The 27,722-nt window shown below is 40.2% G+C and overlaps 1 protein-coding gene across 1 annotated transcript; it reads left to right on the plus strand.

The window, feature by feature from the left end:
- Positions 1-2,704: 2,704 nt before the first annotated feature.
- Positions 2,705-26,327, plus strand: limk2 (LIM domain kinase 2). The gene is made up of 16 exons (XM_050050045.1): positions 2,705-2,992; positions 3,258-3,354; positions 12,602-12,737; positions 18,274-18,383; positions 18,876-19,061; positions 19,333-19,438; positions 20,928-21,142; positions 21,250-21,436; positions 21,538-21,624; positions 21,920-22,051; positions 22,586-22,642; positions 22,837-22,902; positions 23,286-23,460; positions 23,572-23,627; positions 24,416-24,573; positions 24,992-26,327. Exons 1-16 carry the CDS (start codon positions 2,977-2,979, stop codon positions 25,203-25,205), a joined length of 1,998 nt encoding a protein of 665 aa, XP_049906002.1. The 5' UTR covers positions 2,705-2,976; the 3' UTR covers positions 25,206-26,327.
- Positions 26,328-27,722: the final 1,395 nt, after the last annotated feature.

The following is a 27,722-nucleotide window of genomic DNA, read 5'->3' on the forward strand; positions in this document are numbered from 1 at the left end:
GTTAACCATAGACTGCTCTTATTACTGTTTCCTGTTAGTTTTTCTCCATTATTTAAATACATTGTCAGAAATAATAGGCCCTGGTTTGAGAACAGGTGGCACAAACACCAAATCTGTGTTCCAGCTTGTGAGATGATTCAGCAAAATGTAATATGTAATAGTGTTGCTGTAACCAAAATTAAATTCTCACTTAAAAAGCAAAAGAAGCTTTTTCATCAACATGAAACCTCAAAACATAAAGTAACACTGACATCATTTAGTGCTAAATAAAGAGTTACATGACAGTTAAGTCAGTGTAAAATTGTAGTAAGAAAACATTTTAGATCACTTATTCCCAACCTGAAGGTCTCAAAGGGTTGTTGAAGCTTCAAGGGGTGTCACGAGGCCTTCTCGATTTTAATGGGTGTAAGAAAACCCTTTTAAAAATATACATATCTGTAGTATCCTGAGACTGTATCTATTTTGTATGTATGTATGTATGTATGTATCTAGAGGGAGCTCTAGTCAGAAAGTTATATCAGGAAGATCCATGTCATGTGATCTCCTCTCTGTCTGTCTGCCTACCCTGCCTACCATGTGCAAGTAAAAACCCAAGAAAGCTATTTGTGGTGTCCTGCGTCCTATTTTGATTTTCCAAGGGTCACAATATTATAATATCTCAGCACCTTGTTATTGTCAAAGTTTAAATTATTAGTCAAGATATAAATTTTAAAAAAACACACAGGGTAAGGGTACAGTGAAGACCTGAACACGAGCTACATTCACAGAACCTTCACTCTCTCCTAATCAGCCTTGTCCTGCATCAGAAAAGTACTCAGTTAAAATAACCAAAGAGCTTCTAGGACAATGACCAAATGGCAGGCAGAGGAAAACACTGAATTTGTTAAATAAAGAAGCATATCAAGTGTGACTGTTAAAATAAAAAGTGCCTGTAAATATCTGGAAAACTCATCTCTGATGCAATACTGAAAAGGATGAGACCAGGGGTATCTGACTGTGCTAGTGATTTTGCTAATTCATCAATATAAACGTTAAACAGGGTGGGGCTGAGACTGCCACCCTGTTTCACCCCTCTACTTTGGGGGAAGAACTTTGTTTCCATATTGTCAACTTCACGCTCTCTCACACTCTTTCTTTTTCAGTTTTGACTATGGCTGTGCTTAATGTGCCACACTGTAAAGTCCCAAATACATAGTAGTTTGAAGGGGAAATGACATATAGAAAGAAAAGGTTTTTATTTATTTATTTAAAGTATTTGGGGTTTGCTTATTGATTTTTATTTTTTTTTTGCTGTCTTTGTTCATGCATCTTCCTCAGTTGACTGGTTTGATGATGAATGTGCACAGAAAGAGAACAATGTGATTCCCTCTTCCTAAATAATGTAACACAATAGTCATATACGTTGTGACATGACACAAGTGAGCTCTGTAAGACCTTACAAAGCATGTCATTCCAACCACATAAGAGTTCAGTGTGAGTTCTCCTGTATGTTAACCCCTTCATACATAGTGGTCACTGCAGTGGCTATTTAGAAGACATTTTCTTGTAAATGCAAGGGTTGTGATGCTGTAGTTGCATTTAAGTCACTACAGTGGACCCTAGTGTGCCTTGCCATACACTGCCACCCACTGGCCAGGTGTTGTCAGTGCAACACAAATCATTCAAAACCAAGATGGCTGACAACAGCAAGAAATGTGCAGCTCATTTTATTTTATTTTATTATAAAATGAAAAAAAAACAATAAAAAATTGATCACAAAAAAAGAAGAAATGTGCAGCTCAAGAATATTTTGCTAATCCTTCTATAATAGGAGACACTGGTAGATAAATAAAATCTGGAAACATCAAGTGACATCTTAGGAGTAAACAGTTGTTAATTTTATGTTGTGAGGAAATTACAATTAATCATCATCGTGCATCGCTGGCTATATTTCAACTATAATTAATACTATTACTGCAACTTTGTAGCTCTTGAAAATACTTCATCTGCAGTGGCTTTTTTTTTTTTTTAATTTTTTACTTTAAATCAATTGATTTATGTTATTAGAATGTGATTGGCAGTTCTTGTAACAGAAACAATATTTTGACAATATTGTTGTTATTTTTGCAGAAAATGTTCATTGAAAAAATTAAAGGGGAGGTGGGTGGGGGGCAGAGGAGTGAAGAGGAAGGAGTCGAATGGGTGGGTAGGCACAGGAAGGAGAAGTAGAAAGAAAGGAGAAGCTGAGGTGTCAAAATAAAGGTTAAACACTTTTGCATGGCATTGAACAGTATTAGAATATGTTAAAATATATGAACACACTACTTTCACAGCATTAAAATATTTTCCAAGATTCACATGATATATATTTATCTTAAAATCGGTTTACATTTCTTAAGCTAAAAACGTAAACGCATGCTGTCCACCTGAGTGGACATGTGGAAAAAATCCTTGAAAAATGTTTAAAAAATTATTTTACTCTCAAGCAGCCTTTTTTTCAATGCCTAAAGAGGAATAAAACAGTTTAGAAAATAATTTTGAGGTCGTAATAATTCATGCATGAAAGGATTAAAGTAAATGTAGAAATGACTGTAGTGTGGTGCCGACAGTGTGCAGTGCGGTCTTTTTGACAGTAGATGGCAGCACTGTTGTTCTCTCCCAGTTTGGAGGCAAACCTCAGTTTCCTCCTGCTCCCAGGTGCTGCAGCTGAGCCCTTCCGCTCTCCGTACAGGAATGTGAAGACTGCATTACGTCAGTTATCCTGCCAGCGGCAAGAAAGCAGCAGCCTCGTCCAGAAGGAGTGTGTGGTTCCTTTTTTCCTTTTTTCCTGCGGAGAATTAAAGGGATTTGTGCTTCTTTTCCTGAGGTATTCAGAGTTGTGAATCCTGGTTGAACGACGGGGAGGAATGAGACTCTGAAGCGGCGCATCACAGCTCCCCTGCTCCAGTATGAAAAGTTTGTAAAAGGATTTGAATAACCACGACACCCAGAAAGTAGATGGAGGAACCAGGAGGTAAGAAATGTCTCAGGTTGTAACTTTATACTGAGGAAAGGTTACAGTGTTTCCATTTTGCAGTGTTGTATCCTCATGGTTTTACACGGTGGGTTGATTCAGTGTTGCAAGTTTAAAGCTCAGTTTCTGTGCAGTTTCAGTGTAACGTCGAGCATACCTGTTGTCTATTCATTTGCTTTCAGATAATTAGTTTCACCCTTTTACCCAGACTTTTAAGCATACAGTGCTTCTCCAGTTTAAGCTTACATTTTGTCATTTCTCACAGGTACAGTTACTTGTTACTGTGCGGGATGTGGAGGAGAAATCCAGGACTCGTTTCACACGAAAGTCCTTCAGGACACCTGGCACAACGCCTGCTTTCAGTAAGTGTTCCAGTTTATGATTTTAAACACGCCTGCAAGTACTCTGTGTACTGTAATGAGCTCGCCTTTGTCAGCCACAGTTTGATAAGTGACTGCTTTGTGTTCATAGAAAGAAGTGGGGGAACATTTTGCACTGACATGGACACAATTGTTGTTTTCTGTTGGTCAACATGCTGGCTGCTTTCTCTGTTTGGGTGTACTTCACAGCCTTGTGGATAATCCCAGAAGCTTCTGTCTTGTAGCCTCAACATGGGCCTCCTAGATCTGTTTTTTTAACAATTCACCATTGTTGTGTGCCTCTCTGCACAAAATGCACCATGTAGGATGTTCAGTTATTGTCACAGCTGACAGACCTCTGCATGGGGACAGTCCAGGTTCTTGTATACAGATTGGTCAGTGAAATGGTCCTGCTGTCCCTGCAGGACTTTGCCCATGCAGGCTCTCCACCTCTGCTCTGAGGCTTAATGATTGCCACACTGGAGCTGATGTGAGCTCTCTGGTTTTCACAGGTCACTGCCCCATAGTCAGATAGCTCTGTGTGAGGCAGTGAACCTGTGGCTGGATGCTGACATACTGTACATGATCTCTATCACTCACAGGGGTTTTCCCTGCTTTAACTCTTGGTGTCATGTGAGATAAAACAGATCAGATGACAGTTTTGGGTCAAACTGTAGCTAGCAAAAATTGTCATGTGAGGTTTGAACTGACAGCAGGATCACAGCTGCATTTACAATGGAAAAAGTTTAGTAGTCACCATGCCTAACTTGACACTAACATTATAAAACAGATTATTACTGTTTTTCTCTGTCACTGTGGTACTTAACTGTCCCCCCACCTTTAAAAATACATACTTTTCCCTCTTACCTGCTTGATGACAATGATTGAAACAAAATTACACATGACTATATGTTGGAGATTGTTTGCTAGAGATTGTTCAAGATTCACATTTACACCCTTACTGTTTGTACTGTAATTTGTTGACAGGTCATGTCATTGTGACACAGATAAGATTAAGACTTATACAGCACTACGCAGCACAAAGGAAGATATAATAAATGGAAATATAAACATAGGAAACACTCCATAGACAGAGCTGTACATACAGCGCTGAACCTGTGGGCTGTTTCAGAGAACTGGTTGACACATGCCCCCTCAGTAAAGTATTCCTTTATTCCTCCCTTAAGGGGAAATTCAGTTTCACTCTGATGTTATTTTACAGATAACACACACACAGGCCCGAAATACAGACACAAGCACAAACTGGACCTTGACACATGTGTTAAAGAAGAGATGTCAGAGCAAAGGGGACTGCCCATGGCCAGGCACCCTGAATATGGGGGTTTGGTGCCTTGCTCAGGAACATTAACTGACACACACTCACACAGTGTGGCTAAAGTACAACCAATGTTACTTAAACAAAGGCACCTAGTTTACAAATTACTTTTGGCTTATCTGATTGTAATAACAAAATAAATGTAAACATGGATGGACAGTTTGAATAATACTTTGGCAAATACCTTTCTCTGTAAGTCATTCAGCTTACATTCGGACATTCAGACAAAATATGATACTCATCTCCCACGTGATTATCATCACAGAGGTTCCAGATCCTCTGGTGTCTGTGCAGCCCTTTATATCTTATCTATATCTTATATTATTGATATCTTCCATTATCTGCAGTGACTTCAGGAATGGTGGAATGGTGTTATTTACGCTAAAATTCAAGGACAGGGCAAGTAGTCACGAAGTAAAAAACAACTGTCCAGCTTGCTTAATGTAGAAATCCATTATATAGGTCCTATATAGGTCGTCAGTCTGAAAAGCATCCAAGGCACTGTGATTGGATGTAAATTATTGATCATCTATGTAATGATAAACAATTCTTACTTATATTCAGAATGCCTTGGATGCTTTTCAGACTGACGACCTATACCATGGATTTCTACATGAAGTAAGCTGCACAGTCACTGAGAGAGAAAGTGCTTTATGTTGTGCACACGTGACCAGAAAATGTTTAAGTTGAACAAGTAGTTTTGAGAATTTCAATTCTGATTTGAGAGAAGTACCAAAGTGACTAAGAAAGACTGTAAGCACTGGGTTTCTGTGAATGTGGCTGATTGGAGCACAGCACAAGCCACATACTGTGTAGAGTATATCCAAAAATCCTTTGGTTTTTATGACTGGAGTCTGGCTCTGGACGACTGCTGGCAAGTCCAAAAAGCCTTAAGAATAGAATAAATTTAATGCTGCTGACGGTGTTGTCTGTTTTGGACAACTGGAATAGCTCTCTTTTAAGATTGTAGCCAGTATCCAGCAGCACGCTGTCCTTACATAACCTGGAATTTCACTTTTTCCAAACACTGACTCCCCAATAACACATGCAGCTCCCCGTGTCATCTCGGAGGCTACGTTTCTGACACAGTTGTGTTACTGACCATCCTTTTGTACTTTTATCTTCCATCATGTTTTATCGCTGCATCTTCGTCTGAATCGTCTTCAGTTACAGTTAAAACTTGCAGATATTAGATTTTGTTGCGTGTCTGTGGGAAGCCAGACTGCAGTGTTGTCAGTCATTGTAATGTGCTGCAGTTTGTCTCTCTGAGGTTTGGATTTAAAATTGCATTTTTCCTTACAAGGGCTAACATATCTCCACGCTGCAGTAATTAGTCTAATCCCTGCACACAATTATGCTTAATGACCTAAATCTCTGAACTTGTTAATAAAATTGCACAGCAAAATAAGATAAAATGTCCTTGTTGGTGTAATACCCCCCTGTGGTGCTCCTATTGTCTATTGTCCACATGCTGCCACACTCTCCCCTCCACGTACCTCCACCTTGTGTTACATTCTTACAAGCTGACGTCACTCTTGTTCCAGTAAACCTGGCGATGTTATTGAGGCCTATAGGTAGCGACATGTTCCTCTCAGCTGCTGTGCTCTGCATTCCTAGACGGCGATTCAGAGATGTGAGTCCGTTGTCCCAGACACTGACTGCAGAATCCTTTGTTTTTCTTGCCAAAGAGAGCTGGATATTTCCAATCTGTATACATGACTAGAAGTGTATAGAGCTGCAGATATTATCATACTTGGCCACAAGAAGAACATTGTATTTCTTGTCTTCTCTCTCTCTTTTCTTTTTTTAAGAATACAGGATTGAGTGATATTTCGTCCTCTGGACATATGGTATCCTCATTTCATTTTTTTGTAGTAAAATATGACATTGCAAATGCACAACAAATTTGTTTGGACATACATAAAATGTCAGCCCCATGATAGTCTGTGGACCTGTCCATGGTGTACCCTCCCTCTCGCCCAGTGTCAGAAAATGCATGAATAAATGAAAAGATATAATCTAAATTCACATAGGCTTTTTGAGAAACTTAATATTGTTCTTAATATACTTCCTTTGTGTTATGGAGGAACAATTGTCGCTCTCCACTCCTTGGAAAGAGGCTGTTGTGAGGAACATTTGGAGGCACAGCAGTCACACACCCAAAGATAAGGGCTCATTATAAGGGAAACACTCCCTCATCAGGTCTGCAAGGACACAACTTAAAGGGTAACTTTAACTCTATTTGGCCCTATGTTCTCATGTTTTGTGTCTTAATGACTACTGGAGGAAACATTTTTAATTTGGTCCAGTATAGAGATAGGGCTGCATTGCTCCATTTGGGGCATGTTTGCACCATCAATTTACATCCACTAAAAGTCTTTGTTTTTGCCACTGACAGGCTCAGTTTATTAATTTAAGTGTCTAACAACATTATAGGGTCCCTACAGAGATAGACATTTTTGTTAAAGAGTAAGATCCGTTTTGTTAAACTGAAACAGCCCCAAAATCACTCTCGGTAAACACACCAGACTCAATTTGAATAAACATTAATTTTAGCATAAATGGAGCCAGCATATTTTCACATCTAACAGGATGGATTAAAGGTTTATCTCAACCAAACTCGAGCTAGTTCGTTGGAGGAGTGGAAAGATGAACCAAGATGGCTTTTATGATTTTTATTTTGCATCTGTAAACTTTGAATAATGTGTGTGATAATGATGATGAAATTATTGTTTGTTTATTTTAAATCACACTGATGTGGTGATGGTGATTTGGGGCTGTTTCTGGTTCAACAAAAAGGATCTTGTGCTTTAACAAAAGACCTATGTCTGTAGGGATCCTTTGCATAAAGCTGTGATACACGTAAAATCTGGCAAACACAAGCACTGTTAGCTGACGTAAACTGATTGTGTGAACATGCCCTGAGTGTTTACATTGCAGCCTTGTTCGTCACTGCCGGCTCAGGCCCCCTTGCTCAATCTTGGACCAATGTCAAAAAGTGTTGTTCACATACGTCACTGGGACACAAAAACCAGGGTGTCTGAGTCATTAAAAAGTCTTAAAATGTCTTAAATTCAACAATAAGGCTTTAAAAGCCATTAAATTGTCTTAAATTTGAATTTGTGAGGTCTCAACTACTACAAACATTTTATTTAATTTCATTTATCCATGTTTTGATTTATTTCTGTGAAAATGAGTGAAGCCTTTCTATGTAAAAGTCCACATTTCCAATGTTACAAATCTTTAAAAACTATAATACTGTCATTTTACTTTATACCTGCACTTACCTGTTGGCAAAATGTCGATTGACTGAACTCACTCTAATAACCATATTCCCACATAACACTTACCTCTGCACATGACCTCATATTTAAGTAAAAGTAAAAGATCATTTGTCCAAAATTCTGTCCTAAATTTTGTTAAAAGGTGTCTTGAGCTTTTTCTTTTTCTTTTTTTTTTTAAAAAAGCATTAAATTTAACTGTCTGATACCTGTGGAAACAGGGTCTCAGTTGAAAAATACTGAAGTTAAGGTCTCTCCACTTCATACTCCACCAAAAGAATTCACTCCAGCAGGAATGTGGATTTAAGGAAATGAGTAATGTTTACTTTGTAGTGTTTGTGCAGGCAGGACCATTGCATTGTTCCTTGAAGAACCACCTGAGCGTGCCCGCCCCCCATTCACCACCAGTCCGTCTAGAGGGAAGTCAGGTGTTTTTATAAGAAGCCTTACATCACTTCATCTTGATATCTTAAGGGTCATAATGGGCAATAATTATAGTTTAGCAGCTGGTTTTGTTCAGGAATGCTTTTTGTTGAGAGGAACTTGGACCAGGTGGGAATTTTTGTTTTTCCTTTTGCCACACCTGGACAGATTATGAACACCATACCAGTTTAAATACTGCACTTTTCACAAGTCCTTCTATTCTTTTATCTGATTTGACCAAATGGGCGCATTGGTCACAGGTGCCCTGAGATAGTCTGGTGACCTTTCCAGGGTGTACCCCGCCTCTTGCCAAATGTCAGCTGGGATAGGCCCCTGCGACCCCTAACAGGATAAGCGGTTATGGAGAATGAGTGACTGAATGCATGAATGAATGGGTGCATTGGTATTAGGTAATACTGGTGATACTGATCCTGCCAGTATTGTTAATGTATGCTGCAGCTCGATCACTACTGAATGTATGAGGCAGCTACCGATGTCAATATTTGAGTTAAAATGAAATAACAATATAATGGCCATTATGCACTATTAACACAATATAGACCTGCCAGTGCTGTCAGGTGGACAAACTGTATAACGGCTGGCTTCTCCACTCATAAACCTATATATTCCATATCACATATTCGCTTAGCTGCTGTCTGCACCATTAAGTGTATGCAGAGGAATGCCTTATCAACTTGACTGCTGCTTTTGAGCCTGGACAGCCACAAATCCTGCATGCAGTATATATGTATGCACTCATCACTCACACACAAATCCTATTGTCTCATGTATGTATATAGTGCTCATTCCATTCTCTCATATCCCATACGTCATTCCTTTTTCTCATTTCATGTGTGCAGTACTGTAGGATAAACTTGTCACTTTATTAAACACACAATCCTCAATTCCATATGTCTATATAGTGCTATATTTTTATGTAATATGTTTTATTGCTGAGCTGACCAGTTTTCTCGTCCAATACATTACATTGTACTGCTGACCCTGTGTGAACCTATATATGACTAATAAAGTAAATTGAGACTAATGGTAACACTTTTTCTAAATAACTGCCAACACATATTTTGGAAATACGGCAAATTCCTGCTACTTATTAGCTGGCATATACACCCAAAAATAATAAATATGTGATAAGGTAATATTCAAAACCATTAGTTTGGCTGTACTTATTTTAGAATTTCACAAAGCCTTATAAATGGTGTGGTTTTTAAACTTTTTGTGCCCAAGGCCAAGCCAGACTCTCAAGGCGCATGTGTATATCTCTGCACAATAGCCTCTATAAGTGTGTTATCACTCTTATCATGACATAAGACAATAAAGTTAAGAAAAAAATAGACAAGTAGCTTTCGTGATACTATCTAATTTATTTTTCTCGCTCTTTTCTTTGGGTGGTAGGTCATCTTCACTGGTGCTTGGTTGTAATTTGCTTCGTACAATAGAGCAATCCATCGTCCCATTCTTGGCTTTCTCCTTTTAATTGTTATTATCCCTCACACTGGCTGCCAATCAGGGCTTTTGATGTGTAACACACTTATAATTCCCATGCGCGAACGGCGACAATAGGGGGTTGGTGGTTTGGTCCAACCACCAACCCAAAGCTCCAGTATTTGATGACTCAACAATCAAGTATCTTTCTCCAGAGTTACATGCAGCACCTTGACAAAGTTTCGTAAACAGAATTTGTGTAATTCTGCATCCAGACACACAAACAACAGACAAGCGCACACCGATCAGATAATTGGCCTTTAGTGCAGCTGTGGCCACAGCAGCTTTGCTACCATTACTCATGCAGTCTTTACCTCAGCAAACTTTCAGCTCTGCCTCCCCTCATCATGTCAGAGCGTGATGACTCAGGCAGGAGTCATTATTACGCTGACCGTGTGCTCATTCTTAATCTTTGTTGCTTTCATCTCAGGAGAACAGACTGTTTGCTTAAATTAACAAAGATGTTATTTAATAAAAAGACAACGTGTGCTCCCCCCTCTCTCCACTTTTCTCTCCACAAGAGGCACAAACATGTGGTCTTCCCCCCATAAGACGGCTTCCTCTTAACTAATGCCAGAAAACCTGAAAAAATCTGCATTCTTTGCCAGAGTCAATAAGCCTGGATCAACTATACCTGCAGTGCAGAGAGCAACGTGATGCATGAGGCTCAGCTGAGAGCTGCTGCCAGCACTGCACCAAAAGACTAAAAAACACATTCCTGCTTAAAGTAATATTCTGACTTGTCATTTAAACTTACGATGTAAATAGCCCTGAATTAGAAATAGTTGTTAATCAGAAAGTCAGTAGTGTCAGTTACAAGTTTATTATTGTTGTCAGTCCTGTAGCAACCTGTGTTGCATCACACCTGCTGTGTTACTTTTGTTTTTAAGCTTAGACTTTAGTAGAAATTCGTCCTGTGAACAGTTTTGCATTCCCAAGAAATTGGGAATGCAAAACAACAATACCTAGACTGAAGTGACATACGTCATTTACTGTGATTCATTTGTCTGCTCTTCACTACCTAAAGTCTTCCTGAGCATCCTCACTCAAATTACGCAGAAAGGTTGAGAAACAGACTGCAGACATTTCAGTAATCTAATCTCCTACAGAGAAGATCATCCTTTATTCTCTTCTGGCAGTCCAACCTGCTGCTGCCACCATTTTGCATAACCAGTGCAGCTTGTTTCAAGGAGCGCTCAGAGCTTTCAGGTGCTATCCAGTCAGCTGGCAACTTTAGCATTCCTCACTCTGAACGTTATGTCCCAGTGTCACGGCCAAAAATGTCCCGTTAATTTGCCAAGTATCTTCTCCGGTGACAGCTTGAATCAATCAGTACTATTTTGCAATAAAATGGAATTAAGTATGTCAACTTCTGAGTATTAACCTCTTCTGAACTATTATTTTTGCAGCATAATTAGACAGCAAATAGTGACTGATGGTTACATCATGTGATCAGTGTCCCTGACTGAACCCAGGATGTTAGTTATATAGTTAACACCTTTGACCGCAAGACTATAAGGATGCTTTGTTATTATTTACTTTGACTGAGATAAAGAAAATGCACAATGAGAAGTCTGTGAAGTAAGTGCAAGCAAAAACTGCACAATAAGCAACCAGATGATCTGAGGACTTTGTCCCTGTAAAGGTTTTTTAGCCTCTTTAAACAAGCTATATGTTGTTGTCAAAGTTCTAGTGCAGTTCCCCTTAAACAACTGTATCCTATTAAGGTGCTGGAAATTGCCTAAAGTGTTTGGCAGCCTTATTGGTACTGTGCACACACAGGATATTCAAACATTTCAGTCGCATCCATCATCTGTAAAGGCTCGCAGGTTTCTCCTTGCTATGGATCAACTCTTTGTTTCTTACGCCGTAAAACTGCAAAAATAACACTGAACATGCAAGACCCAGCACATCTCAGGAACGAGATATTTACTGTGCCCTCCACCTTGTTAAACCTAGAGGAAAGTACATGCTGTCATCGATGGGAACATGCCCCCAGCTAATGTTCCTGTCCCGTCCAGACTGTTGAATGTGTTGTTTTCAGCAGTGTGATTTATGGTTTCTCCACCGGCTCTCTTTTACAGTTTAACACCATTCACCGGTATGTAACGTATGTAACATGAGGAATGGCTTTTTTAAAAAAAAATGCACAGATAGGTTACTAGGTTTGGGTGATAGTTCAAATATTTAACTCTTAGCAAAATGCAAATGTTCCTTTTTCTGACTTATAGCGCTGAAACAAGTTAAATTCATAATTTATTTTCTATTAGTGAGTTGAAAAAGAAATAATTGGTGTTTATTTGAACCTGAAATTTATCATTTAAGTCAAAACGCTAAACATTCCTTGGTTACAGCTTCTCAGATTTGCTGCTCTGTGATTTATTTCATCATAAACTATACATTAATTGCTCCACTGTCTTGTTTTTACATGCAAGTTGATTTCGTTAACCTACACAGGAAAAGGTGGAGACACAGAGTACTTGTTTGTGCTTCATGAGGATCTTTTCAGACATCAACCACATACCTTAAATTATCAACAGGTCTTTGAAATAATACGCCAGGCTTTTGAGTCTTTGCAGTCCCCCCTTGAAGGTGATTGCTTTACATGTGGAAAAAGCCCCTGCTGAAAGCCCTCATCTCTTCATTCTTCTCTGTTCATCCACTTTGTTCTGTTCAAACATAACCAAGACTGTTTTTGTCCTCTCAGGTGCTCCGTGTGCTGTGACCACCTGACTAACTGGTACTATGAGAAGGAGGGCAAGCTGTACTGTCGCAAACACTACTGGGAGCAGTTTGGAGAGCTCTGTCATGGCTGCTCTCTGCTCATGACTGGACCTGCCATGGTAAGTCTACTGAACTTTTTAAGAGTTAAAGCAACTCTCTCTTGCTCCAAAACATTAATCAACATAACATTTTATAAAAATAATTTTGTCTGAACCAAAACCTAATTACCTTTAATTGAGAATTGGGAACTCCTCTGATTTTACACGTCAGCCTGTGAAAACAGTTGTGTAGTAACATTTGTAAATTTTTGGCTAAATATTTACAACAGAAAGTCTTGAGTTACAAACTGAGAGTGTGGCATCTGAAAGATGTGGGCATTTTACTTGGCAGCAAGGACTTTACAAATGCATGCTAACATCTTTGACTACATTCAGTATCTTCAATTAGGACCGTTTGTCCAAGTCTCCCAACTTTTTGGAAGTGCAATACTAAATGACTGAAGTGCTCTTTTAATGCTAATGTGGCATGCTAACTTCCTCTGACATCATCCTCACTGTAAGCTTTAAAGGAATACTTCACCCCCAAGTAACCATTTGTATACCAGTTACTGACCCTGTGTTACATTTAATTTATTTTCGTCTGTTTCTGGTGAACGAAGAATCCTAAAACAAGGAAAATTCTTGATGATCTGAAGTTATGGGGGTCCACGTCTGCGAGGTCACTCTTACGGCTCATTTATATGTAATGTTAGATACATATATGGACATGGACGGAGCCCTCAGTCCATACTCTGTGTTCATTTTGTCCATGTTTATGCATGTTTTTAGAAAGCTTATAGATAGGGACGATACAGAGCAGTACCACTGGAGACTGTGGAGGCAGTGTAGCGTAGTTCAAGGAAAACACGACCATAGGAGATGACAAATACATTTAAAAAAAATTGCAGAACAAATCAATAATAAAGTGAAAAGAATTCTCCATCCACATGTTGCGACATATTCAGGGTTTCCCACACATTAATTTATCTGTGATTGAAACATCTGCTGCCTCAAATAGATTTTAGAGATAGTTTTTGGAGCTTGACCGTTCATTAGGAGTGCTATTGGAAAATATAAACTGTTATTTATAACACCACACTGTCGGAGTGCAGGGTGCACTCAAGATGGAGCAGCAGAACATAAGGCACATTGAAAGTTAAAGTTCACCGTTCATTGCACTGGGTGGGTTTACATTCACTCGCAACAACCGCTCCTCCCATACTTTGATCTGATCTGATCAGCTCTGAACAGATTGACAGATCAATTACCCCCCCAGTAAAGAAGAACTCATAGAGAGCTGTGCAGGCGCTGCGTTCGTGGACTCACAAAACCCTACAGATTTACAGACGGGACACCAAGTGATACAAAGGGACACACAGGCATTTAAAATTAGAAAAGAGTTTGCTGTTGTTGTGCGTGTGAGAAAAACTTTTCTCACTCTTCTTGCCAAATTCAGCGTAACACAGGGTGTGCACTTACAAAATGGTCATTTTGTTTTGGATGAAGTTTTCCTTAAAGCTGTTTTTCTGCCCCACTAGTAGAGATCTAAAAAAGCCAGACTTGTGAAGTTTCCTTCTATTTCCTTTGTTTTCTTTCTGTTGTACAATGAGCATGACAACCTTTGAGGCTGTTAGCGTTCGCTGGCATGTGATTGCGTGAGGCTTCAGTCTAATAAAGCCCAACACTGGGTCAAAACCCATTAGTCAGTTGCTACATGGGATTGCCAGGCTTTTAAAGTCTGCCCTGCCACGATCGTATAACAACAATTGCCAACAATTTCCTCCTCTACTTAAATAATACCAGCATGCCCACAGAGCGTGTCAGTGCTCTCTGTGTTCCAGCTTCTCCCCACTGCTTCACATCAATACTTACACACATGAAAAGGCGGAGGGGTTGTTTTTTTGGCCATTATTACATTTACAGATGAGTGAAACTTTACATCGGCGGTCACTGCTGAACGTAGCAGACTGGGCTCTGGACCACACTTGTTCCCTCTTTGTACAGAAGATCTCCGTGGGTCACTTCCTCAAGTACACGGAGGATCTAGTGGTAAGAGGCTAGAACATGAGGTGGTTTTGGAGCCCATCATGTTCAGTCCTCTGTGGTGAGGTGGCTCTGTAGATATTACCCACAGTCCACCACTCATGTCATTATCTGTACTGATGGGTTTCATCGAGCAAGTATCTATTCTTAAAGTAAGACTAAGGCTGCATTCAGACTGAAGATTTGTTTCTGAAATCAGATCTTAAGGACAGACTGTAATTGTTAAGCAATCAGATCGTGTGTCCAGACATCACCAGCCTATCTGCCTGGGTTGCTGTGGTAACGGCATAGGCATCAGTAACTATGTAGCTGTGTTATAGATGCATATCGACTGAGTATTTGAAACTCATTTTCTGCAGTGTCAGTGCACCGGTACTCGCTGTGCTTTCTTGCTGTCTCTTGTTAATGTTTACTTCAGTCAGTCTGTTGTTCTCCGTTTTGCTCAGCACTTCCGTCACTCTGGATCTGACGTCGCCGTTGTGTCTTGTCTGGCAAGAGCTGCAAAAGACTCTCTAAAATCCAATTTGAGCATCCAGAGCAGCCTGACTGAGACCAATGTGTAGAAAAATCCGATTGGAATAGCATTTCAAACCACCTCCAAATGACGTATGAATCCATTTTGCACAAATTGCATTTCATGTGGGTTTTTTGCTGCCCAGACCTTCTAAAATAAATCTGAATATTCCAAAAGCAGATTTGGGCTGGCAATCTGAACAAAGCCTATATAAAACAACACATTCTTCCCTCTACAAATAAAAGTCTGATTGCTAAGCAAGAGACGTCTGACGTTTCTTCAGAAACTGGGAAAGCCAGATTCAGTCAGGAGTCGAGGCCAGTGCACCTTGGAACTATATTTTATAATGTAACAATTATACACTAAGTCAAGGTAAATAAAAAGTAACCAAGAACTAACAGTAAAAGTCAAATCTGGCACCAGCAAAAGTGGCGCATGTCGAAGTTAATCCAAATGTCAACCAGCTTTGATTTAGTATCTACAAGCTGAAACATGAAATTCAGGTGGCAGCAGCTCTTGCCGGTCACAACCGGGGTCACTTGTCCAACATCGAGCCAGACTGAAGTTTTTCTTTCTGCCACCAAGCAACAAACACAATGAACTCTTCTATTTAGTATTGGCATCCTGCTTCATCAGCCAGTGAAGCCAAATGTTTTTGGCAGAGCTGATTTGGCACTGCAGTCCCTCGGCCAGAAAGAGAATCATTGTGGGCCATCAGCAGAGGAGGGTCATGCAGAGCTGATGCTGCTCGTTAGGCATTCAAGTCCACGACAGTTTTGTTTTTGTCCTGGTTTTAATTATTTGTTAGTTTATTGATTGATTGAAGATGGTCGTTGTATTTTAAGGCACTTTTTCTGACGAGCATTTCATGTAATTTATCTGCTTTGCTGGCCAGGGTTTGTACCTTCATCAAAATGAGCCCTTCTTAACTGTTAGTCACTTTGATCTTGTTTTGCCAAGTTTGCCGAGCTCTGTGTTGCTGTTGAAGCCCGAGGCAGGTTGTGACTGCAGTTTGTGGCGGTGGTTCTGCTCTTGGCTCGAAGGCAGGGAGTTACAGACAGACTCCTGAGATGTCACAATGATTTGGCTGACATCACTCTAATCTGTCTGTAGCAACAGGGACTCCTTTCCCAGCACTGACTCAGAGCTGTGGCTAATGTGGGAAAAAATAGTGGTTTCAACTTTCAGCATGCTTTAATTGCAGAAAAGGAAACAATGATCCTATAGCTGTGACCCAAATCCATACAACATGCTCATTCTACACAGGTTTTGAGTGTGTTGTGGTTTCCAACAAACCAAATAAAATATACACAAAACAGTCAGTATGACATGTAAAGAACACTTTTATGTGAACTGCATAAGGAAATGGAGGAACTTCTCATGGTTGGAAAAAATTAAAACACATTATGAATGGTTTTGAAACACTTTCAAGAACATTGCAGGAAACAGAAGTAACTCTTTTTTAAACAAAATTTATTTGGCAGTGACATTATGAAGTTGCTGTTGATTTGAAATCCAACAGTACATGTACCGTAGCATGTACTGTATGAAATGGTTAAGTATGCTAATGGCTATTGTAGGCCTGTCATGATACTTACGTTATCAACTATCGTACGACATAAAGATTTGACCTCGATCATTTTGACGAACTTGATATTGCCCATTGTGTTAACATGTGTTTCTTAACATAAGAATGTCACCAATATTTTTTGCCAACATGATGCCAAAACAAAAATCAGGGTCTTCACCACCATTACTTTGGCAAAGTGAATGTCCCTTTTTTTCTCCAACTCCGCCCACTTGTAAGAGTCTTCACTCCAAAGATGACACAGTGTAGCTTACCGGTAGCCTGTGGCTGCACATTTGGAGTGACAGTCCTGACAGTCGTTTGCTTGCCAACTCCTGGCGACGAGCAGGAAAGTCTGTCGTTTTTAGTTTTACACTCCAACAACTTCATCATCTGCTCCGTAAATGCTCCAGCAGACTGCCTGGCTCCCAGGCCATTGACACCACCCCTGGGAGCCGACTGCAGCACACCTGCCAGATTATGGAGGTTACTGCAGTGGTACTGGAGCATAACTAACCTCGTCTAGAGGCATCACTTGGTTTGTTACCATAATTTTATATATACTTTATTGTTTATATTAACAAGTGTGAATTGCTTTTTTTAAAGCCTTATTTTGTTTTTCATGTTCCAGTTACAGTGTGTGAATATCCTTAAGAATTAAAAGTTCATCGCTCTTTATAAGGTCGTACTCGCATTATAATATCAGTGGTATAAAATGGAATCAAAATGACAGTTATATTATTTGTCGCAATTATTTCTGGGACAATATATTGTCCAACAAAAATAGTCATCGTGACAGGCCTAGTTTTAACTGTGAATACTGTGTATCATAAAGATTATACTAACATTATGTAGTATAATATTCATGATGGGACACATCCTGTGTTTCAGAATAATTCCTAACCTCTCTGTAATTATGCATTTTTACCAGCTTCTGTTTTTCCTGCCTCACTTTCTCTCTATGTCACTGAGGTACATGTGTAGATTTTCCCCTGAGCCACATCTAAAATGTAGGCATAACACTTAGATCTCATGATTAAACCTGAAATCAACATTTTCTGTCCTGAGGTATGTGCATAATTAGTACCCAAGTACCTGGTTGCTGAGAGGCGGACACATTATGTCACGTTGCGTGAGAGAGAAGTTAAAAGCCAGATGAAATGGGAGTGTAATCTAAATCTCAGAAAGGGAAATCGGGCGGTGTTAATGAGAGAGAAAGCACGTGAATGTGAGCTGGTCTGAGGGAGTTGAAAGCGTCAGAGACTTGTGGCTCAGACCTGTAGAGGGAGGTGACATCATAGCGGATTCCAGACAGCGTGAGAGTAAAGCAGGTGTTGCGGCCGTGTCAGCGCTCACAGTGGGAGGAGGGCAGAGAGCAGCACACTCATCTCTGATGAGCACAGCAAAGCAGCAGCCTTACAGTCAGCATTTCACTTCTTTCTGCTTGGAGTCAACATTTTGAAGATCGGTGCGTTTTTGTTTGTGGTTCCCAGGTGGCCGGAGAACACAAGTACCACCCAGAGTGCTTTGTGTGTCTGAGCTGCAAGGTGGTGATTGAGGACAGGGATACCTACGCTTTAGTCGAACGATCCAAACTCTACTGGTAAGTCATCTGCACTGTTCTGTTTTAAAGCTTTATGCAACGTGGACTTCAGAAGGAGTTGGGAACACATGCAGCTGGCAGTTATTGCTGAGGCTTAACATCCATCTCATATTTATGCTAATTATATAGTGTAGAAGTAAAGGTTGTGAGTAATTGTGGAAGTAATACTGTTTCTGTATTTGAACACAACATGCTTTTATAGAGTTCTGGTTAGTGCTTGTTACAGGAACCATATTGTTTTTTGGAGGAATGAATGGCGTTTATTCTTCATAGTAACTTCTTGCCTGTTCTTACAGGAAGCGTGCATTTTTTTCAGTATACATGTGAGTTTATTATTCAAAGATGGCTTTGGAAAATAACAGTGTCCTCAAGTTAATGTTTAATCATTTGTTAACTATTATTTCTTGACTCTATGCATCACTGAGCAGTAACTTAACAACAAGCATATGTCCGCTCATGTAGTGATTCACCCCCTTTTCCTGTTGTGTGCAGTGGGAAGTGCTACAAGCAGGTGGTTCTTACACCCATGTTGGAAAAGCGCTCCCACGACTCAATCCTTGACTCCCTGCCCCACACGGTGACCCTCATCTCGATGCCCTCTGCAGCCAACGGCAAGAGGGGCTTCTCTGTCACAGTGTTGAGGGACGTCAATGGATCGGCGACTGTTCAAGTCAAAGAGTAAGTGGGACCTGACGGAGGCTCGTCTCCATACCTAACCTGCTGTTTAACGTGGGCAGCATGAGTAATGAAAAACTGATTATAGGTTTGCTAAATGGCAGGGCACTGATGTGTGTGTGGAAGTGTGTGGAGGCAAGAGACGGCAGTTATTGATAGTTAAATATGATGTAAGAGTGTGACCCATTTCTCCTTAACCCTCTGTCTTTATATCTGTACATTACCTCTATGATGCTAATACTCACGTATAGCTGTTGGCACTGTGTTCTTCCAGAGTCAGAGGGATGCTTATTAGTCCAGAGGTGCGAAATGCCATCCACGTTGGGGACAGGATTCTGGAGATTAACGGCCTTCCTGTTGGGACACTGATGCAGGAGGAGGTGGGTTTGTACCTCTAACACACTTCACTGATTCTCACAGAGTGTTATGCAGTCCGACATTCTTCAAATGAAGCTAATTAGCGTAGCTAATAAGGGCAAGTCCATTCCATGTGTGCAATTTGCAAAGCTATGTTCTTGTTATACAACGCATGCAAATGTGAGTTTTGGCATTCCTCACATTCCCCCATCATTTGTACATTCTTCAGCTGGGAGAGGACGGTATGTGGAACGACTGCACTTATAGTAGTGTCCCATCTCAAATGTTGCAGTACAATTCCTGCGATCAGGTCATGCTTTATAATTAGTTTTGACTGTTGATGTGATTTAAGTCATGTCATGTGAACTAATCTAACTCCTCTGCTCGCCGCGTTTGCAGTAGAAGTACAGTCAGTCGCCAGTTTTTTAGGTACACTTAGCTAACAATAATGCAGTCTGCAGAATACAACGGTCATGCAGTAACTCCTCCTGTCGTGACTGTTACAATCTTTTTTTTTTTACATTACAAGACTGGTCCATAAAAGCAAAAAAAGAGGCACTTCCCTTCCATAAGAAGAGACACATGATCCGATTCATACCCATTATCCCCGGTTCGGACTTTTGTCCAGTTTTAATCCGTTGAAGTCTTGATTATATTTTAGTCCCAGAGATTCCTGCAGTTTCTTTCATTTCTTTATCATCTTTTTTCATTGAAACTTATTTATAGAGGTGTTGATTCAACTATATGATCATTTTGCAGGATGTAGTTTGTGGTGCTGTTAAATGATATCGCCTTATACAGAGAAGTTTTTCTGATATCTTGTTAACCTTACTTATATAAATGAGGGAACCTCTCTGTGTTAGACTGCATTACTTTTAGCTTGGTGAGTGCATATGTAGTACTTAAACTAAACCTCTTAGACTTTGAAAGACTGTTTGCTTTAATGGATGCTTCACTCTCATTTGTAATAGAAGTGTGTTTTATCCACATAAAACATGACATACTTTTGAAAGGAATTATTATTGTCCTACCTTATAAACTAATGAATATTAAAATAGAAGAAGAAAGAAAATTCTTAAGTATATTCAGACTTTGGAATTTGGATATAAAAAATATTTACAATTTTTAATCTAATAAAGCATAAATAAAATAAAACAACACAACCGAAACAATAAATAAAATGCACTCTCAGGCTCTCTTAAGTTGCACTTAAATAAGTATTAAATATTTGGCACATGGGGATACAGAGTCATTCCTCAAAAGACAATACCCTGCCAAACCCTGCTGTTTATTTTTGCATCATGATGGCTGAAATACTGGTGACATTCTTATGTATACAAACACGCATGTAAACTCAAGGGCAATGACCTAGATAGTTTTTGCTGACCTTGATAAGTCGATAAGTAAGTAAAATCAAATTGTATTGATGATGAGGACTCAGGAGAATCTCAAGAAGAGCCTAATATATGTTCTCAAAACACCATTAACTCTAACTCTCGTTTGTTTGTGTAGGTGGATGATCTTATTCACTGCACCAGTCACACGCTGCAGCTGCTCATAGAGTATGACCCAGTCAGGCAGCGTTTAGACCGGCTCAGGCTGGGATCACCGAGAACCCATCTGGGAGTCCCGGCCACCTCACGCATGCGTCTGTCGTCACCTTCTGATGCGGTACTGGAGAGAACCGATGTGGTTGATGAAGGCACACTGAAAAGAAGGTCTTTGAGGTATGTTATAGCAGCCAGTAACCACACAGCTTACATATTGTGGGTCTGTATAGATGAGTGTACATATTTTTTGTCATTTTTAATCAACCCCATACTCCGTATTCCAGGCGCAGTAACAGCATATGTAAGTCACCCGGGCCAAATTCTCCTAAAGAGACGGTTTTCATTACAAGAGACATTGGGCGCTCTGAGTCCTTGAGATCCTCCAGTAGCTGCTCTCATCGCATCTTCCGGCCATGTGACCTCATCCACGGAGAAATCTTAGGAAAAGGCTTCTTCGGACAGGCCATCAAGGTCAGCCTCCTGATTCCATCAAATCTCCACCATCTCACATATTTGATTTGTCATGCAAAGGGCTTCAAGCAGTAAAAATGTTGCTTTTGTCCCACTAACAGGTGACTCATAAAGCCACAGGAGAGGTGATGGTGATGAAGGAGCTGATCCGTTGTGATGAGGAGAACCAGAAAACTTTCCTAAAGGAGGTTGGTAATCTGCAGCAGGAGGCCTGCGCTTTCTCACAGACAAAACAGAATCCTCTGGCTCTGCATGGAGCTGTGATTTATTGTACTCACAACTGAAAGCATGCCACATGTGGGAGCTGGTGTTCTGTACCTCTTTGTGCCTTGTTGTTTGGAGGGTTTTGCTCCAGGCTTGCACGAAAGCAGTCTGATTTTTATGGTATTTTTTCTTCATGGATTACATTTGTGGAAACTGATTAGATATTATCACCTTGCAGTCGTAAAAGTAGACATCTTCTGACCTCTGCCTGATTTATAGGTCAAAGTGATGCGATGCCTTGAACATCCCCATGTCTTGAAGTTCATCGGTGTGCTCTACAAGGATAAGAGGCTCAATTTGATAACGGAATATATCGAGGGAGGCACTCTGAAGGATTTCATCAGAGACACGGTGAGTTACACCAGTCGATTCATTAAACCTTCTTCCTCTCCTCCTCCACAGTAGAGCACAAAACACCCCTCAGTGGCCACAGTGCGATCTGTGTGCAGCTCAGAGTCATGTGGGAGGGGGCTGACCTGAAGTAAACTCTGCACTGGTGGGGGGCTCTTGGTTCTTTAGTGGCCCGGCTGGCATGTCAACAGGCCAAGACGTGGAATGCGACAAGCTGTAGAAAGTGTTTCCAGGTGAAATTTAAAGGGGACCCCTCCTCCCACAGCTGACTACCTCAAAGGAGCATTTCAGTTCAGCATATGGCCTGGAGAAGAGAGTGAAGGCTTTTTTGTCTCTAATTATATTTAAACTATGTTTAGGAGGGACAATTTTGAGGTTTAATTGTGTTTACCGTTCCTGTTGAATATTGTTTTCCTGTCTCTACCTTGGTGCAAAAGTCATTTTGTATTGATCCCTGTTATGTATTACGGCCTCTGGAGGAGCTTCTATTCATTTCTCTGTCTTGTTTTTTTTGTCTTTACTCGGGACTAACAGGATCCGTTTCCATGGGAGCAAAGGGTGAGCTTTGCAAAGAGCATCGCTTCTGGCATGGTGAGTTGGCCTCTTGCAAAGGCATTAGTATTAGAGAAATCTCAGACTGCTATTTCCAGCTGCCCAAATGTGAAAAAATGTGCTCTGTGGCACAGGGAAAGATTAAAGATGGCATCAGTCACGGAGGACATTTAAATAGTGCTGAAAAGTTTGACTATATAAATGTGATTTTCACTCTTTCCTGTTTGTTTCAGGCCTACCTCCACTCCATGAGCATCATACACAGAGACCTCAATTCTCACAACTGCCTGGTTAAACTGGTAGGTGACATGGCATCTTACCAGCCATTACATGTCATAGAATCTGAACAGTAGGAACAAAGGGTGTGAACGATTTGTTCTGTTCATGAACCGAGTAAAAGTTGGCATGCATTCTGTTGTGAGTAGAAGTAGTTCCCAGACCTGTTATTTGCTGAGACAGTGTGTCTGCATGAGCAAGGCTAGCTGTAAAATATTGTAAGCAAGTTAAGTATGAACTAAAGAGAGTATTGCATTATTTCAGCAGATTCTGATCTAGAGCCTGCAAGAGACTTAACCACACTTATGATTCCTTGATATTAGCATAGTATTCATTCTTCTTCCATAAGTAACTAAAAATGTTGCTTCAAGTTCAAAATGAACCATTAAGCGTCATCTCTCAACAGGACAACACTGTGGTCGTCGCTGACTTTGGACTGTCCCGACTCATTGTGGAGGACAAAGTGAAGCCTCCGCCCGAAAAACCAACCAATAAGAAGAGGGTGTTCAGACGCATCGACAGAAAGAAGCGGTACACTGTCGTGGGAAACCCTTACTGGATGGCTCCAGAAATGCTAAATGGTGAGCTGCTGACGATAAAAGAATTACCAAACTGATTTACAAAAGATTATTTCCTCTGTGAGTGAGGCAATGAGTGTATTTCCTTTATCCTTTTACTCAATGTTATTTCAGGTAAACGCTATGATGAAAAGGTGGACATTTTCTCCTTTGGAATTGTGCTCTGTGAGGTAAGAACATATTGGTTTTACCCTGATTATCTGCTTTGATTTTCAGATAGCATAGGCTGTGACTGCAATGCTTTTTGTCAGGCGATTCTAAAATCCTGGATGTGAGAGCTTTCAGGAAAACACCAATAATTGCTGTCAAAGCACAGGGCTGGGTAATGTGGAGAAATTCAGATACAATATTTTTGACCTTGATCGATTATTGACTTGTTAACTTTCACAAAATATTTACACAATGAGGTTTTTGATAAATGATCATCAGTGATGTGGATACAATGACTAAGTGGGTAAAAACAAATAGAACAGCTAGAAAAGTCTGGTAAGTTCAGAAATCTACATCACTTTACTGTATTGCAGCCTTTCAAACCAGGAAAAGGCAACTTCTGATATTAAGATATCTAAAATCTAGCAGCAAAAACAAAAACACAACTTTAAAACCATTCAAAAGTCATTAAATAAAAGTTAGAGAAAATCCCAAAAGATGAAAACAGACAGCTGCTGGTTTTAGGCTACAATAAAAAGATCCATTTTGAGTTGTTAAAAACTGTCCACTGAGTCAGAAAGTCTTATATTTAAAGGCAGTGGTCCTTATTTTTGGTGCGTAGTAGCTGTCAGATCATCATCACAACAAAATCTTGTCAAAACATTAGATCGCCAAGTGACTTTCAAGTCTCAACAGATGTACAATGTAGTTGTATTCTTTAGTAACATGTTACGGCCTGTGCCTAATTTTTTCACCCTGATATTTCTGAAGTGTTGAGGCTGACCTCCTCCTCTGTCTCCTAATCCAGATCGTTGGAAAAGTCTATGCAGACCCCGAGTGCCTCCCCAGGACTCTGGACTTTGGCCTGAATGTTGGCAAGTTTGTGGAGAAGTTCCTCCCTGAAGACTGTCCACCAGCTTTCTTTCCACTGACCGTGGCCTGCTGTGACCTCACACCAGACAACCGGTGAGCACCTGCTGTTTTTGTAACGGGCAGTATCTTCATTTATTATGAAAAGCAGTGTCAGAGCGCTGCGTCTAAATAACCTGAACAAGGCCAAATGTAGAGATACGCAACATGTTGTACTGTGCAGCTAAAAAGGGAATAACAGTTTTTATCAATCAGTCAAAGAGAAATGTGTCCGCTTTCACGTGGAAAGATATTATCCAGCCAGTTATTTTATCTCAAGAGTCTGCAGAAGCAGCGAGGGAGAAAAACAACTGCCAAAAAAACAGATGCCATCTCAACCTGCCTGTACAAGGGCGTGCCTCTGCTGCCAGATGGCTTCCTCATGTTTTCTCTCAACCTTGTCAGTCTGGTTTTAACCTCAAACCCCTTTGTGTGCCTTCCCTGCTTCTCCTCCTCCTCCTCCCCCCTCCTTTAGTCCACCTTTCCAGAAGCTGGAGGACTGGTTTGATGCTCTGTCCCTCAACCAGGAGCTGGGAATCCCCCTGCCAGCTGAACTGGATGAACTGCATCAGAGCGTGAGTCGACTTCACTGGCCTAAAGACGGCTCACCATCCCAGAGCACAGATCAGCCATCAACACCAACAGCGGCCTCTCCAGACTCTTCCAGCATGACAGACGGTGGCAACTAGGACCTGTGCTTCTCTTTTATGACCCCTGTGAACTGCTGCACTAATACTGTGGATGAGGAAAAAAGGGAGGGAAATTGCATTGAACCCGAGCCATATTAAAACTGGATAACCTGAGGTAGCTGGACCAGTCTCCCCGTGTGGGACCTTAACTCTGAGAGTGCCAGTGAACTGCACTGTGGGTGGAAAGACGCATTTCAAAAAGACAAGTGTTAACTTACTAATTATTTTTACCCTACTAAGCCCCCACTTGACACGCAGGGTTGTTCTAATGTTTACTGTGTATAAAGACGATATGCAGCTTTCTTTGGTCATTTCCCCGACATAAGACAGACATCTTTATAGGGTGTAAAACCTCGTTGAGTCAGATGTGTCAGCGGTTTTGTTTTTCAGGCTCTGAAGTTGTTGTTGTTTGCTATGTGTGGAATGCACAGATCAGTCCTCGTCCACCAGAGGACTCACTTGACCTCACTGCAGCAGCAGAGAAAACAAAGATGCTGCACAGTCTGGCTGATTGACACGTCTAAGTAAACACAGGGCGGTGCTTGGAGAAAAATGGTGTGACTTGAAGCAGCAGTGGACGCAAACCACACTCTGCCCTCAAATAGTTCGTCACTCTGACATTTGGCACATGGAGAAGAAATAGTTAGATTTTTTTCCATCTAAGCACCACTGATCTAGTTTTTGACGAGATGGTTACAAGTATGCTTCTGTACTTTGTAGTCTGATGATTATAATTATTTCTTAGAATGATGAACGAACACTACTTTTGTTTCTATCAAACACTTGATGTCTATGTTAAAAACCAGGGCAGAAGCTCTTTTGGAAAGTAGCGCTGTTATTAATAGACATAATCATGCAACAGTTGACCATAGAAAGTTGTTTTGTACAGATGAACTGGATTTTTTTGCCTTAAGCAATGTATATAAATATGTACATATTATGCCTCTAATTTGATATTTTTTTTCTAACGGGAACTCTAGATTTGTAGATTTTTAGACATTTCGTCAATGATGGACGTTTTTGCCTTTTTGCTATCAATATGCAAGGTACTGACGACCAGTTGTAACCACTATTATTATTTATATCCCTGTAGTGTTTGAAAATAAACCCTCTTAAAGTTGGCTTTTTGTTGTCATTCTTTAATTTTGCATTTAAGAAAAAGAATCAGATTTAGAAGTTAATTTGTAGGTCTGTGTTGGTCTTAAAGGTCTAGTGTGTGGGATTTAGGGGCTAGAAATGGTAATATAATACCACACATATGTACGTCCTATAGTTGTGAACACGATATCTCAAGAACTCTTAAAGGGAATTTCTTCAAATTCCACAAATGTCCACTTGGACTCAGCAATGAACTAAATAGGTTTTGGTCATCACAGGACAACGGTCAAGGTCACTGTGACCATGTCTGTCTCATTTTTGTGAATGTAATATCTCAAGAACACCGTGAGGGAATTTCTTAAAATTCACACACATCTAATAGGATAAAATAATGAAGTGATGACACTTAATATCCAAAAGGTTAAAGGTCAACTTCATTGTGACATAATAATGTTCTGCATAAAACACTTCACTGGCCATTATTCAATGGCAAATCTCAGGAACAGAAGGGGAAATATTTGGTCAGATACTGAATTGGTGACACTAGTCTTGAGTGTCCTTCTTGAAACTGTCTGATTGTATAGATCTTCTGTGCTGTCAAGGGAAAGATGGGTGTGAAGCATTGATGTTTTCACAAACATGCGCGGAGGCATACAACCACAGGGCAGTAATAGTTATCTACACACAGAGTGGTTCCTCTTTCATGGAGTCTGGCATGTTGTTTCTACAGTCGGTCAGAATGGACAAACCAAACACTGGCTCTACTCACGGCTGTTCATGTTTTTCACTTCGGCCACCATATTTCTCTGCAACGTCACCCCTAGATGCCACTAAATCCTACACACTGAACTTTTAAAACACACCCAAAGGATTTGGGTTTTTTCTTTCCCACAAAAAAAAAAAAAAATCTGTTCACAGCAAAAACAAAACATAAAAAAAGGAGACACTGCAATTACCATATTTTATTTTTTCAGGGAATTAATTGATATGGGGAATGTTCTGAGTACATGGGTACATCTTCTGTTTCAGAGCTGAGAACATTACCATAGAATAAATATGATTTTGGTATCAAAAAAGAAATCTGTGGGTCAATAAAATCAATCTCCCATTCATTGCCTATGGGGCAAACTTTATACTTGATGACATCACAACTTTTAGACTCACTTTCTATTGTTGTTTTTTTGGCTTTGAGAGAGATGTAGCTCATGTTCACAAATATTGACTGAACTTTCCTAGGGCGTGGAAATAACATATTGGAATTCTAAATGTAGGTGGTGTTTCCCTTTAATAACAAAATATTCTATTGATAATTTTACTCATTACTTGCAGCCTTAAAAATTAATGTGAATCTTAAAAAAAAAGTGAAAATTGTCAAGTGAGGTGTTTGGCTTTAAAGTTAATGTCTCACATCCAATTCAA

Source organism: Epinephelus moara, chromosome 8 (assembly GCF_006386435.1).
Source record: "Epinephelus moara isolate mb chromosome 8, YSFRI_EMoa_1.0, whole genome shotgun sequence".
NCBI classification, from domain to species: Eukaryota; Metazoa; Chordata; class Actinopteri; order Perciformes; family Serranidae; genus Epinephelus; species Epinephelus moara.